The sequence below is a fragment of the Podarcis tiliguerta genome (genome assembly GCF_965153285.1).
Source record: "Podarcis tiliguerta genome assembly, chromosome: 3".
NCBI lineage: Eukaryota > Metazoa > Chordata > Lepidosauria > Squamata > Lacertidae > Podarcis > Podarcis tiliguerta.
In genome coordinates this window covers 99,780,851-99,796,683 of record NC_139536.1, presented here as the reverse complement: position 1 = coordinate 99,796,683, position 15,833 = coordinate 99,780,851, and the positions used below count along the sequence as shown (strand labels likewise).

Below are 15,833 nucleotides of genomic sequence, written 5' to 3'. Positions count from 1 at the left end.
GGGGGTGAAGCCTCTCGCCTTTGCTGATGTGGTCCAAAGGAAAGCAGAGCAATATGCTTGGCTGCAGGAGTTCCCGGAAGGATGTACAAGGCACCATCCAACCGCCTTAGGGGCGCCACTCTGGATTTGTGAAGGATTAACTCTTTAGCCTTTTCTTCTCCCGAAGGTATCCCAAAAGGCAGTGGAGGTTTAGGATCAGAGTTTCCCTTCTCCTGGATGGGCTACTTTTCCAGGTTAGCAAGCCCCACCTGCTCCTTACCATCGTATATCTACAGTTTGCGCAGAAACCACCTTCTTGACTACTGGTCTATTCTGCTCAATTCACCAGAGCCTGTCTTCTCATGCAGGGGAAGTCCGAAACTCACTGAGGTTTGAGACCCATCTGCTCGCCTGGTTTAGCCAGCCAGTCAAAGCTGTTTCCCGGGGTGTGTCTGTTGTCACATACTAGGTAAAGGTAAAGGGACCCCTGACCATTAGGTCCAGTCGCGGATGATTCTGGGGTTGTGGTGCTCATCTCGTTTTATTGGCCGAGGGAGCCGGCATACAGCTTCCGGGTCATGTGGCCAGCATGACTAAGCCGCTTCTGGCAAACCAGAGCAACACACGGAAACGCAGTTTACCTTCCTGCCAGAGCGGCACCTATTTATCTACTTGCACTTTGACGTGCGTTCAAACTGCTAGGTTGGCAGGAGCTGGGACCGAGCAACAGGAGCTCACCCCGTCAAGGGGATTCGAACCGCCGACCTTCTGATCAGCAAGTCCTAGGCTCTGTGGTTTAACCCACAGCGCCACCTGCGTCCCTTTCGTCACATACTACCAGCTTCTAGAAGCCACAAGTGAGAGCTGAGTGCAGGGTGGGGACCAAAGCTGGACAAACGACCACAGAAGAAACATAACCAGAGATACTACCCCTCCCGTAACACCTCATACACCCTTTCAATATGAATAGTGTCATCTTTACCCCAGAAGGACATGGAAAAAAGGGGAACAATGCAGTCATCAACAACCTACTAAGTATATAATAAAAACCTGCTACAGTCAAACATCGGTTGTCGAACGTAACCCGTTCCGGAAGCCCGTTCGGGTTCCGAAATGTTCGACAACCGAGGCACAGCTTCCGATTGGTTGCAAGAGCCTTCTGCACTCAAGTGGAAGCCGTGTCGGATGTTTGGCTTCCGGAAAACGTTTGAGAACCGGAGCATTTACTTCCGGGTTTTCAGAGTTCGGGAGCCGAAACTTTCCAAAACAGAGGCGTTCAAGAAACAAAGTTTGACTGTACTATCAACCTATGGACAACTCAACACTTTTGTCCCAACACTGATTTTCTTTAAAAAATAAATAAATCACGTCCCAGAGTTCTCCAAGGTGAGCCAACTGCATAATATTTTAATGTTGCTTATAAGATACTTATTCTCATTTCGATACCTTCTTACCTTGGAATATATAGTCTACGTCCTTATATTCTCTAAGCAGGATAGTCTTGGGCATATAAATAGGAACTGTTATAAGATTTACAGTACAGTGGTACCTCGGGTTAAGTACTTCATTTGTTCCGGAGGTCCGTTCTTAACCTGAAACTATTTTTAACCTGAAGCACCACTTTAGCTAATGGGGCCGCCTGCTGCCGCTGCACTGCCGGAGCACGATTTCTATTCTCATCCTGAAGCAAAGTTCTTAACCTGAGGTACTATTTCTGGGTTAGCGGAGTCTGTAACCTGAAGAGTATGTAACCCGAGGTACCACTGTATGCTTCAACTCTCACAGAGCACAGTAAAAATATATATATATAGCTATCGTTTTGCACACACAAAGCGGTCATGGATGTCAATGGAGCAAGGACTAGCATTGCAAGATGGCAGCGTGTTAGCAAGTCAATTCCACAGTACCTTCTATCATTTTCATGCCTTGGGGGAGTTTACAGTGTCCAGCTTGCCCTACAGCCCAGACCGGATACTGTTGATTCAGGCAAGAGTACAATTTTTTCAAGAATGCCCGGTAGTAGCCTGGTAAACCTGGATTACCTGGAGGAAAAGCAGAGAGAAAGGTCTATTAAGACTAAAGGTCATAAACTGAAACGCAATGGTCGAAAGACTGCAAAAGCCACATCATTGCTAATGGACCAATTGGACTTGCAGCAAACTCATGCATCGTCACCACATGTTTTTCACAATGCTGACCCCTTTGTACAGTGGTACCTCGGTTTAAGAACAGTCTGTTTTAAGAACGATTTGGATTACAAACTCCACAAAACCAGAAATAGTGTCCCGGTTTGAGAACTTTACCTCAGTCTAAGAACAGAATCTGAATGGTGGAAGGGCACAGGCGGCGGGAGGCCTCATTAGGGAAAGCGCGCCTCAGTTTAAGAACAGATTCGGTTTAAGAACAGACTTCCGGAACGGATTAAGTTCGTAAACCGAGATACCACTGTATAGTTGTACCTCAGGTTAAGAACTTAATTCGTTTCAGAGGTCCGTTCTTAACCTGAAACTGTTTTTAACCTGAAGCACCACTTTAGCCTCTTGCTGCTGCTGCGCCGCCACTGCACGATTTCTGTTCTCATTCTGAAGCAATAGTACCCGAGGTACTATTTCTGGGTTAGCAAAGTCTGTAACCTGAAGCGTATGTAACCCGAGGTACCACTGTACTTGAATTCAACTACTGAAGCAAGAAGCACCTCAATTGTATGCTACCATTCACAGAGGGTAAGATTTTTCACTTTAAAGTTAAGCGACCCAATATAGATCATAGAGATTGTGATGTCACATCGTCAGTCAGATTTCGATCATAGAATTGTGGAGCTGGAAGGAACCCTGAGGATCATCTAAACCAACCCCCTGCAATGCAGATATCCCATATAGCAGGCATGTCCAACTTCCAAGAGACTGCGATCTACTCCCACTAAAAATAAACTGGCAGTGATCTAACCATTGGATTGGCCAGAGCTTTATGGGGGGAGGATGAGTCAAAGTTGTTGGGCATGCTTGCCATACAGGGATCAAACCTGCAACCTTGGTATCATCAGCACCGTGCCCTAACCAACTGAGGCTGTTTTTAACCACTTGTCTACGTGATGAGTCTACTGAAAGCATTTACGCTGAAGAATATGCCTCCTAGATGAGAAAAAAATGAAGTAATTACTCAAAAAGAATATATCCAACAAATAAAATTCTGGGCTTAACTATAGGGACATGTAACACTAAAATCCACCTCCCTGTCCAAGAGTGAAACACACTTTTTAAAAAAAATGTATCAAAAGTGCATCCTTGCTGTCCCTGGGTTTACTGCAAACTGGTGTGTTCTCCTAAAAAAATAATAATTCATGCATCTTCTGAAGATTATTATTATTATTTCAATCGTATTCCTAGCACCAGAGAAAATATAAAGGTTTACATTGTCAAAGCTTTCCACATCGTTTCACTCTTTACCATTAATTCTATAGGGCAGTATACTGAATATTTTCTCACTTCCACCATCAGTTAAACAGTGAAAGGAAGAAGTGTTTGCATAATCCTTGTTAAGTAGTATTTAGATAATCCTGATAAGCTTTGTGTTTAATGATGCATGAAATTTATGGCACCTGTGAGGTTTTTTTTTAAGGGTGTGTGGGGGTGAAATACTGTTATCCTGGGGCAAATAGTCACCTCCTGAGATCTTCTTTGAATTTTGGATTATCTTTTTTACTTCTTGCTTTGGAAAACGTGTTTCTAGTGTGACTAATTCTGTATAAACATCACTTTGATATTGGAATTGTCAACTGGTGGCAATATCGGCTTTTTCAACTTGAATAAATCTTCAGAAAGTTGTTGAAATTCAAATGAAATTTCTTGTCCAGTTCTGCTAAAATTTATTTTAGAAAGGAAACAGCTAAGACCATATAAAAACAGGCACAATTGGACAGCATCTGTTTAGTCAAATATATGTATTTTTGTGTGTGTTTGTGTATACAGTGATACCTCGGGTTAAGTACTTAATTCGTTCCGGAGGTCCGTTCTTAACCTGACTCTGTTCTTAACCTGAAGCACCACTTTAGCTAATGGGGCCTCCTGCTGCCGCCACGCCACCGGAGCACAATTTCTGTTCTCATCCTGAAGCAAAGTTCTTAACCTGAAGCACTATTTCTGGGTTAGCTGAGTCTGTAACCTGAAGCGTATGTAACCTGAAGCGTATGTAACCCAAGGTACCACTGTACACACACACACACACACACACAGACACAGTGTTCCCAACATCACCACTCATCTGTAGTGCCACTGTTTAGCCATCCCTGCTGTAGAATCATAAATTGGTAAAGTTGGAAGGGACCATGAGGGTCATTAAGTCCAACCCCGGGCAATGCAGGAATCTTTTGCCCAAGTTGGGACTCGAACTCACAACCCTGAGATTAAGAGTCTCAGGCTCTACTGACTGAGCTATTCCTTAGAATTGCTACTGACCCTGAAAACCACTCCAAACAGACAATGCCAGCAGAGACCAAAAATAATGCTGTCAGAAAGCTGAACGAGCCCATAATATATTTCTTATTGAATTACCAGACTGTTTATTGAGGTTGGACCAAGGTTTTCCAGCCTTTCTGCCATGTATCTACAGCCAATATGTGAGCAAATCATCTTCAAATTTGGCAGTGTGATATGCAAGCTAATCCCAAGCAAAGAAACTTCATTCTACAGTAGTTTGATCATCTGCGTAGGGATTTTCTTGGAAAGGGATCAAAGTAATGCAATCTTATTTGTCCTGTTCTACAGGACTAAAATCTAAGTCCACAGTTAAGAGCGCTGTGTGCAGAAGAAACTCTCAAATGTTTTGTTTCCTGTTAATATCCAACAAAAGAGTTTTCTTGCAATGGGCTAATTGCATCATCTCTCATTTAAGAAAAGACTTTTAGTCACTAACAAATTATGCCATTCACAGAATCGTACAGTGTTCAAAGGGGCTGAAATACCATTCACCACAAACAATCACAGCACTCCTGGTAATAGAATAGCACCAACATTATCCTTATATTTCAGATACAGGACGAGAGAACAGTGAGTTGTCCTAAGACCACCTAGCGAGTTCACAGCAGAGGCAAGGTTCAGCCCTGGCAGTTCCTTGTTCAATTTCTTCACCACCATTCCACCTCGGAGAAGTTTTTAGTTCAATGGAAGGATGTGCTCATTATGCCAGTTTTGAGAACATGGTTCTTCACAAGGTTAAATCAAGCCAGAACAGAAGCAGATCCCTTGACAGGCAGCAGTGATTTGCAGTGATCAATAGTGATTCGCCACGGTGCCATAATAAACTACAACAAAATCACAGTTTGTTCAAGAACATATGCTGCAATTTACTATAGCTCAAAATTAACCATAGATATATTTTTTTTAATTCCAAGAACAGGCTCATCAAAACAATATAGAAAACACATCCATGCTTATCTTTAAAACAGCACCATCTTCTGGTACTTCTGTTTCCGTGCTACAGTCAGAAAGTACAATTGTTTTGTTTTCATAATTACGTTGTTTTTGGTTGGTAATAAATGCTGCTCGCAAATGGCAAGATTTGTGAAAAGTAAACACACCAAATTCTAGCGTTAAGAAAGCTTCTGCCGCAATTTTTTAAAAAACAAAAGAAAACAGCAGCTGTTGGACCTTTTCCTCCCTACTGAAACTCCAGGACCTTCTCACTGAAACAACAACAACAACAACAATACAGTCGTACCTTGGAAGTAGAATGGAATCTGTTCCGGAAGTCCGTTCAACTGCCAAAACCAAAGCGCGGCTTCTGATTGGCTGCAGAAAGCTCCTGCAGCCAATCGGAAGCCCCATCGGACGTTTGGCTTCCAAAAATAGTTCACAAACCGGGAGAGTCACTTCTGGGTTTGCGGCATTCGGGAGCCAAAACTTTCGGGAACTAAGCTGTTGGACTTCCAAGGTACAACTGTATCTGAATAGAAAGAGAACAGGTCTTTGCTGGCTCTCAAAAGCAAGTCTAGATTTCGGGTAGCCATTTGGGTGCCTTCCAGATGTTGCTAGACATAGGCACTGTGGCTGGCTTTGAATCTGACTGCACTCTCCCTGAAGGAATAATAGAATTGTAGAGTTGGCAGGGACCCTGCGGGTTGTCTAGTCCAACCTACTGCAATGCAGGAATATGCAGCTGTCCCATATGGGAATCGAACATGCAACCTTGAGGAGCAGGTTCGCAGTTTGGAGGTTCTTTTGGCTCCAGCTCTGCCCCTGGAAGCAGGTGACAGGTTTGACTGCTATAGGCAAGGAAAGCCTTGCCACGTGTTGGTTATTTCAGGACTGGACGATTGCAATGCACTCTGTGTGGGGCTCTCCTCATGCTCGATCTGGAAGCTGCTGTTAGTGCAGAATGCTGCAGCACAATTGCTGACAGGAGTGAGGTCTTTGCCACATATAACAGGTGCACTCAGAGATCTGCATTAGCTGCCAATTTACTACGGTGTTAGTATTAGTATAAAGTAAAGGTAAAGGTACCCCTGACCATTAGGCCCAGTCGTGACCGACTCTGGGGTTGCGACGCTCATCTCGCTTTATTGGCCGAGGGAGCCAGCGTACAGCTTCTGGGTCTTGTGGTCAGCATGACTAAGCCGCTTCTGGCGAACCAGAGCCACGGAAATGCCGTTTACCTTCCCGCCAGAGCAGTACCTATTTATCTACTTGCACTTTGATGTGCTTTCAAACTGCTAGGTTGGCAGGAGCAGGGACCGAGCAACAGGAGCTCACCCCGTTGCGGGGATTCAAACCGCCGGCCTTCTGATCGGCAAGTCCCAGGCTCTGTGGTTTAACCCACAGCGCTACCCACGTCCCTTACTATTAGTATATAAGGTCCTTAAAAAAGTCGTTTACTACAAGTTCGCCTTACTCCACATGCTTTACGGTTGGCGGAATTGGCATGGCTACAGGTGCCATATAATACCTGCTCCACATTTGTGAGAACTTGATTGTTTAGCGTGGCAGCACTTTGAACTCTGGAACTGCCTGCCTATTGAGATCAAGCAGGCGTCTCGACTGTACGCTTTTGGGCGGCCTGCCAAAAACCTTATTTAGGCAAGACTACTCAGATGCTTAGGAAGCTGAGGTAATTTTAATCTGTTTTCACATTTTAACCTTTGTATGTTTTGAAGTACTGTTGTCAATTTGTCTTGATTTAAAAAATACTTCTTTTTTGCTAAACCACTTTGAGGTTTCTTACATAGAATCACAGAATTGTAGATTTGGAAGGGTCATGTAGTCTAAACTCTTTATTATTTATACCCCGTCCATCTGGCTGGGCTTCCGCAGCCACTCTGGGCGGCTTCCAAAAAAATATTAAAATACTGTAATACATCAAACATTAAAAGCTTCCCTAAAAAGGCCTGCCTTCAGATGTCTTCTAAGTCTGGTAGTTGTTGTTCTCTTTGACATCTGGTGGGAGGGCGCCACTACCGAGAAGGCCCTCTGCCTGGTTCCCTGTAACCTGGCTTCTCGCAGTGAAGGAACCGCCAGAAGGCCCTTGGTGCTGGACCTCAGTGTCCGGGTAGAACACCGGTGTTGTGAAATAAATCGATTGGGTTAAGAAGTAGAGTTTACCAGCAAAGCCTTATGTAACCTGCAACTGTCATTTAAAGACACAAGACCTTATTACAGGAAACATAAACATTAAAGAAACAGAAACAAATTGAAGCATAGTGTTTATGATATAGTTTATAATACAACAAATGAATAAGATCTTGTTACTTTTATTTAAATATAAAAGTATCTCTGACTGTATCAATATCAAACGTTATTTCGGTCGCAGACCAGCATAAGATAAAACATACGGATAAACTGAACACATAAGACTTAAAACAGGTAAGGGATAAAAACTACTAATTAAAAGCTGATTATACTATACATAACTTAAAAAGACAAAAACATGGACAAATGGTTAAAAGTGGCTATAAGGGAGCCCTGTTTAGGGAAGTTTTTAATGTTTGATGTTTTATCGTGTTTTTAATATTCTGTTGGGAGCTGCCCAGAGTGTCTGAGGAAACCCAGCCAGATGGGCAGGGTATAAATAATAAATTATTATTATTATTATTATGAATGTAAAGGAGCACAGGTCTTGAATTTTGAGCCTTCAGTTTAGGCCTAGTTTGTGGTGCAAGTCATCCTTCGACAAACAGATCTCAGACTGGTTTTGTACCACATCTACAATACCACAAGCTTATCAATTAAGCTTTCTATTAAGGTCTTTCAATTAAGCTATCAATGAAAGTCATTCCTTCCTCCCTTTTTAACTTGCTCAACACAACCGTACCCAAGTCTTCCTCCATCCAAGTCATAGCTTGGTTTAGTTCTCGGAATCCAGGAAACACACACAAAGAACAACAACCCCAAGTGTCAGAAAACTTACCTGGAATAACTAGAAGTAAGGCTTTGGGAGCACTTTTACGTTTCCAGAGATCTTTCCAAGGGCCACACTTAATGACTTGCGTAGCCATTCCATAAACATAGGTGAACTCTTCGTGCAGCGGAACTTCAGGTTCTGATTTCATGCTTGCGGCTGAAAACAATAAGAAAAAGCCTTGAAATGTATCTAGCTAGACAATAAGATGTCCTACAACATGGGCTTTCTTGTAAGCAAAGGAAGAAGCTACTTGTAGCTCCTGTGTGGCCAGGCAACAACCACGGCAAGAGTTTCAACAAACCTTCATATATTTGGGAAGTTCAGAGCAGCTGCCAGATGTTCCCTCCCACACAATGGCTGCAATTAGTGCAGAATGCTGCAGCACAGTTGATAACAGGAGTGAGGCAATTGCTATACACATAGGTCAAGGCGTTCTCAAAGTAAAGGAACGATTGAACTCTGATTAATTACAGAAGCTTGAACCAGCAGGGTGCGTATAATAATCTCTCTCCCTCTACCCCTCCGGCCCAGGTCGTTTTATTCACAAAAGAACTTTTTACAGGGTGTTCGTAAGAACCAATCAGATTTCTTCTGAGCATTTCAACAAACCCCACTGGGGAAAAGTTAAACTACAAAAACCAATTAAGCACGCATATTTCTGGGGTAAACAAAACAGAACTACAAAAGGAGTGCCGTCTGGCAACCCCGGAGGTGATAAACAAGCAATATACATAATAAGAATGATGGCCAGGATCATTATCAACTTCAGGTGAGATCTGTTTCGTGGCCCTAAGATTAACATACCAGAAAAGCTACATCAAAAGAAGCTGGACCAACTCCCTTCTCTTGCGGGGGCCCAATTAGTGCCATTGCCTTCTGTTAAGAGTTTGGGTGTAATCCTTGACGCCTCCCTTTCCATGGAGGCGCATGTTACAGCAACAGCCAAGGCGACATTTTTCCACCTTCGCCGCATCAAGCAGTTGGTCCCTTACCTCCCCCCCCCCCCGACCTGGCCACAGTGATCCATGCGACGGTCACCTCCAGGCTTGACTACTGTAATTCGCTCTACGCAGGGCTGCCCTTGAAGCTGTCCCAGAAACTCCAGCGGGTACAGAATGCTGCAGCGAGGCTCCTCACGGGGTCTCTGCGATGGGAGCATATTCACCCAGTGCTTTTCAAGCTACACTAGCTCCCGGTGGAGTACAGGGTCAGATTTAAGGTGCTGCTTTTGACCTTTAAAGCCCTTCACGGCCTAGGACCCTCGTACCTACAGGACCGCCTCTCCTGGTATGCCCCACGGAGAGCCTCAAGGTCCATAAATAACAACACCCTAGTGGTCCCAGGCCCTAAGGAAGTTAGATTGGCTTCAACCAGAGCCAGGGCCTTTTCAACACTGGCTCCGGCCTGGTGAAACGCTCTGCCTCATGAGACCAGGGCCCTACAGGATCTGATTTCTTTCCGCAGGGCCTGTAAGACAGAGTTGTTCTGCCTGGCCTTTGGTTTGGAGCCAATTTGATTCCCTCCCTCCCTCCCTCTCTTTCTTTTTTCTTTTCCTTCTCCTCCTGCGATGAGGCTACATTTTAATATTTTAATGTTCCATTATTTTAATGTTGTATTTTATTTTTGTTTTTAAGTTGTAATCATTCATCTTGTTTTTATTATTGCTTGTAATCCGCTCTGAGCCCGGCCTTGACTGGGGAGGGCGGGGTATAAATAAAAAAATATTATTATTATTATTATTATCTTTGATGACCCAGGATGCCTGTCTGCAGGACGTGACTTGTCAAGACAGAGAAATGGAACAGGGATGCAGAGGATTTATCAAGGATCATATCAAAATACTTTAAACCCAGTCAACGCAATGCTTTCATTGCTGACACAGATGGCTTACTCTATATTTGTTATAATTCCTCATAGCAATCCCACCTGATCACTACACATAGGGTTTTTTTGCTTCAACAGTATTACAACAGAACATGGCCACAGATCATTAAATGAGCTATAAAATGAGCCAGTACGTTTCCGAGCACAATTCAAAGTGTTGGTGCTGACCTTTAAAGCCCTAAACGGCCTCCGTCCAGTATACCTGAAGGAGCGTCTCCACCCCCATCGCTCTACCCGGACACTGAGGTCCAGCACCGAGAGCCTTCTGGCGGTTCCCTCACTGCGAGAAGCCAAGTTACAGGGAACCAGGCAGAGGGCCTTCTCGGTAGTGGCACCCACCCTGTGGAACGCCCTCCCACCAGATGTCAAAGAGAACAACAACTACCAGACTTTTAGAAGACATCTGAAGGCAGCCCTGTTTAGAGAAACTTTTAATGTTTGATGTATCACAGTATTTTAATATTCTTTTGGAAGCCGCCCAGAGTGGCTGGGGAAGCCCAGCCAGATGGGTGGGGTATAAATAATAAATTATTGTTATTATTATTATTATGAAACACTCAGGTTGTGTTTTCTGTGAACCGCCCTGAGACCTACATCTGCCTGATCTTTCAGAGGAGTGGACAACACAAAGTGTTATTTGCAAAAGCTCTCTCCCATTTCCGCAATCACTATCAGGCCAATCCATCATGCAAGGGAAATTACAGGGTGTCCAGATGCAACAGTGGACACAGCAACAAATCTTGGCAAGACAAGAGGCAGTGTGGGTGAGCAGCTCCCTTGTCTGAGAAATGGGTTAGTTGTCTACGCTGGATGGGATTGCATTCTCCCTGAAAGAGCAGGTTCGAAGGGCTATTGAAGTCCGTGGCCTAGGAACAGGGGAACATGGGCTGTCTAGAGTCCAAAGGATCAGCTGGAAAGGGTTTGAGGGCTACTTTTGGTGCCTGGGATTCCTCATTCCTGTTTTACACGAATAGATTTTCCTTGCGAAGTACTAATGATATTAATACCTCAATGCACCAAGCCAGATTCTAAAAGCCAGAAGTCCCCAACAGCCCCTAGCCTTGAGGTCCCCCACCCCTGGCTTTCCTTTTTCTTTTTTTCCAATTTATTTATTTATTTATACTTTCCCAATTTCTACATTTCACTAATTTTATACATATCACTAATTTTACATTCATTTTCACATTTCAAAACTTGACTTCCATCCCCCTTCTTTCTGCGGTTCCTTAAATTTGTTTTTAGTATCTTCTGGAATATCCAAATTAATCCAATTTGCTCATTTATTCATCTATATATATATATATATATATATATATATATATATATATACCCTTATAAAACTGCAGGTTGTTAAAAACATTGGCAGGATTATTGTAGCTGTTTATAATTTATCTATAAGTATTCAATAAATTTCCATTCATATATATATATATACACACACACACACACACACACACACATATATATTGTTATCTTGGTTTCTTATTCTTCCGGTAGGTTTTGCCATTTCTTCACTTTCCGTAAGTTTTTCTATCCATTCTTCCCTTTTACTGGGACTTCTGCTTCTTTCCATTTGGGGGCTAATAAACAAGAAGAAGAAACAGCGAAGCCCATAACGAAAAGGCAAAGAAGAACCTGTGCTGCTGAAGGAGAATCCAAGGAAGGACTCTCCTTCCTTGGAGGTTTTTAAGCAGAGGTTGGGTGGCCATCTGTCATGGATGCTTTAGCTGAGATTCCTTCATTGCAGGGGGTTGGACTAGATGACCCACAGGGTCCCTTCCAACTCTACCATTCTATGAATTGGGGGATGGGCGAGGGCTTGCTCCCCACCCCAGAGAGGCTATTTCTGGTCTGGCCCTTCACAACATTTGATGGATTACAGTGGTACCTCAGGTTACAGATGCTTCAGGTTACAGACTCCGCTAACCCAGAAATAGTACCTTGGGTTAAGAACTTTGCTTCAAGATGAGAACAGAAATTGTGCTCCGGTGGCGCGGCGGCAGCAGGAGACCCCATTAGAGAAAGTGGTACGTCAGGTTAAGAACAGTTTCAGGTTAAGAACAGACCGCCAGTACGAATTAAGTTCTTAACCAGAGGTACCACTGTATTGTATTTTAATATTTTGCTAGGAGCTGTCCAGAGTGGCTGGGAAACCCAGCCAGATGGACGGGGTATAAGTAATAATAACAACTATTATTATTATTATTATTATTCATCATTATTATTAATTATTATTCTCAAAGCTACCAACATGAGTCTGACCAAACTGCGGGAGGCAGTGGAAGACAGGAGTACCTGGCGTGCTCTGGTCCATGGGGTCACGAAGAGTCGGACACGACTAAACAACATTATTATTATTATTATTGCTTTCCCCCACTGCGCAACAGAGAGAGAGAGAAAGCAAAGCGGCCAAGGGTCGGGGAGGAAACCTTCAGCAGCCGAAGAGAAATCAGCGGTCAGGAAACCAAACACGTACCTTCCCCGGATCAGTCCCTCCGGGCGCTTTCCGTGGCTGACAGAACCAGACAGGGCAGCTGCTGAACAGGCCGGGCGGAAGCAGCGAAGCGGCCGGCCCAACTCCCCTACAGCGGTCGGAAGGAAGCGGCTCTTCCGCCAGGCTCGGAGAAAAGTGATAGGCGGGCTGTGGAGCCAATGCCGAGCCCAAACCTCACGGACATCCCGCCCCCGCCGAGGTAAACGGAACGCCCCGAGCTGGCTGCTCGCCGCTTGGCGCTTCTTGGAGCCTTTGGCCACCGGTGAGTTTTATCTCCCCTATTTTAGCGAGATCTGGGTTAGCTGGGCAGTTTCGCCATTCGCTTAAGCCCCTGTTTCCCGCGCTTGGGTCGCCAGCGGCCGTCGGACTACAACTCCCATCATCCCTAGCTAGCAGGACCAGCGGTCAGGGATGATGGGAGTTGTAGTCCGACGGCCGCTGGAGACCCAAGCGTGGGAAACACTGGCTTAAAACTGTTTAGAGGCGGAGGGTGGGAGGGAATCCCATTGAGAGATTAATTAAGATGGCAAAGGTGTAGAATGGGGTCCCCCTTCCCAGTCCCTGCTGTGTTGAGGGCTATCAGGATTTTGCTATTTCTTTTAACACCACGTTGAAATAAATTCCAATTAGGTCAATTCAGCTAAACCCCTGTTATAGGAAAAAAGGGGGGTTAACATTTACAGCCCAACTCTCCATTAAGGGATTCAGTGCCCCCTAAGTCTGTTACTGGTCAGAGAAAAAGAAGCCTTTTTAAAAATTACGTCTCCAAAAAAATTCCACATGCCTTTCAATACATAATTGTCGTTTAGTCGTGTCTGACTCTTTGTGACCCCATGGACCAGAGCACGCCATGCACTCCTGTCTTCCACTGCCTCCCGCAGTTTGGTCAGACTCATGCTGGTAGCTTCAAGAACACTGTCAAACCATCTCGTCTTCTGTCGTCCCCTTCTCCTTGTGCCCTCCATCTTTCCCAACATCAGGGTCTTTTCCAGGGAGTCTTTTCTTCTCATGAGGTGGCCAAAATATTGGAGTCTCAGCTTCAGGATCTGTCCTTCCAGTGAGCAATCAGGGCTGATTTCCTTAAGAATGGATAGGTTTGATACATAATAGCCCCCCCCCTTTTTACATCCCACTCCCCTTTCCATGGTGTTTGTGTTTCTTTCCTTTTGCTGCACCTATCTTAAACCTTAACAAAACCACTGTAACCTTTAATCTCTTTAATGCTCATAGTTCCAGTCTTGCTCAAGTGTTCATCATTTAATAATATTTCCGTAAATATTCTGAAAAGGGTTTCCGTTCTTCCACGAAACCTTCATCATTAGGTTCTCTTATTTTAGCTGTTAACTTTGCCAATTCTGCATAGTCCATCACCATACTTATCCACTCTAGCAAATAAAATATTTTGTTTTTCTTCTGTCGCTACAGAGTTCCCCCATGGCCACTTGCAAGAAGGTGAGGACCAGAACAAATTGTGCAAGAACCTTTAAAGACATAGTCCAACCCCTTAACCAAAGACCACCCAAAAACATCATACACGTGTCACAGAAAGAGGCGGTCCACAACAGAAATTTGAGAGTGTGGCTTCTCTCCTGTCTGTTAAGATACCTGATCATGTTTTACTGATTGCATTACCTGGGCAGTCTGGCCATTCCTTTGAGATCGTATATACTGTACCTTAGTTCTTGAATCCAGGTTACTGGGGCCTACTCCACAAAATATGCTCTTAACACAGGATTTGGAAGTGAAATAACAATTGGGAAGGCAGCCCTGTGTTTAGGGAAGTTTTTAATGTTTGATGTTTTATCGTGTTTTTAATATTCTGTTGGGAGCTGCCCAGAGTGGCTGGGGAAACCCAGCCAGATGGGCAGGGTATAAAGAATAATTTCTTCTTCTTCTTCTTCTTCTTCTTCTTCTTCTTCTTCTTCTTCTTCTTCTTCTTCTTCTTCTTCCTCTTCTCCAAGGTATTTCTTTCTGCAGAGGAAGTAGAAGAGCAAAGATGACTTTTGGGGGTTCTGTGTGTGAAGTGTGTGTCTGCTATATGTGCACCCTAAAATTTTTACAGCACCTCCAATTTAGGTGAAATTAACTCGTGTGTCTCTTTCTGTGTGTGCAACCTACCTGCTCTAAAGGGAGTATAATGTTGCACATCTGATGACATGGCCTCTCGATTAAAGTATAATATAAAATATAATATAAAATATATAACCCACTCACAATAGCTCAAGGGCCTTCCGAGACATAATTTCTCTAACCGCCTCTAGCTTCTACATTGTATTTGTCAGCAGAACTGTCCATAATCTGTAAATTGCTATGTAAATAACATTTTGGTCTCTATGAAGTTATATTGTTTTCAAATGCAGCAGTTCAAATTTTCATTTCCCATACCGTGAATGTGTCCTGTGTCATGCAAACACCCAGCAGGCAAATCTAGCAACAGTGGAAACAACTGCAAACTTGTAACCCCAGATATTATAGCGTCTTGGGGTTTTTTTATATAGCCAAAGAACCCACTTTTAAGTGTGTTCATTTAGCCCCACTGAATTCCTTCCTGAAACATTTATGTAGTGCTGCCAACACACTCTATTCCTTCAAACCTCCACTCAAAACTCACTTTTCCACGAAACCTTTGACTCAACTGCCTTAGGGCTGAACTGTAGGCTATATTAAATGTGTGATTGCATTTAATATGTCTGTTTTGGTGCCGTTAAACAGCAACCATGTGGAAGTCAATGTTGGGATCACAATGCAACGTAATAACCGTTAGCACATCCGCTCTTAAAGACTTGGAGCTTTCCGTGTCAGGGTTGTTCAGGAGGCAATGTGTAGGAACAGCGCCTACGCAGGACTCCAAGAATTCAACAGGGAAGCAGCACAGGAAGAGAACACAGGAAGGCCATATTCTTAGTCACACAGGGCAAGGCATACTCTACACTGTGACAGCTTTGCAAGAAGACAAAAAGTGTCATGTTAAATATGATCACACATGCATTACAGTGGTACCTCAGGTTACAGACGCTTCAGGTTACAGATGCTTCAGGTAACAGACTCCACTAACCCAGAAATAGTACCTTGGGTTAAGAACCTT

General features: G+C 43.9%; 1 protein-coding gene and 1 long non-coding RNA gene across 3 annotated transcripts in view; one reads left to right on the top strand and one right to left on the bottom strand.

The window, feature by feature from the left end:
- LDAH (lipid droplet associated hydrolase) overlaps window positions 1–12,841 on the bottom strand; it is an 89,871-nt gene extending 77,030 nt beyond the window's left edge. Inside the window, exons 1-3 of one of the 2 annotated variants that reach the window (XM_083431789.1) lie at window positions 12,731–12,841; window positions 8,377–8,526; window positions 1,887–2,021 (exon numbers count right to left, since the gene is read on the bottom strand). In XM_083431789.1, coding sequence (XP_083287915.1) covers window positions 1,887–2,021; window positions 8,377–8,518 — 277 coding nt within the window. In that variant the 5' untranslated portion in view covers window positions 8,519–8,526; window positions 12,731–12,841. Of the gene's footprint in view, window positions 1–1,886; window positions 2,022–8,376; window positions 8,666–12,730 lie in introns of those variants that run through there. The other variant, XM_083431788.1, reaches the window with a different exon arrangement.
- Window positions 5,746–14,917, top strand: LOC310673468. The gene is made up of 3 exons (XR_014509046.1): window positions 5,746–5,907; window positions 12,642–12,947; window positions 14,174–14,917. It is a non-coding gene; the product is annotated as an uncharacterized lncRNA (long non-coding RNA).
- Window positions 14,918–15,833: the final 916 nt, after the last annotated feature.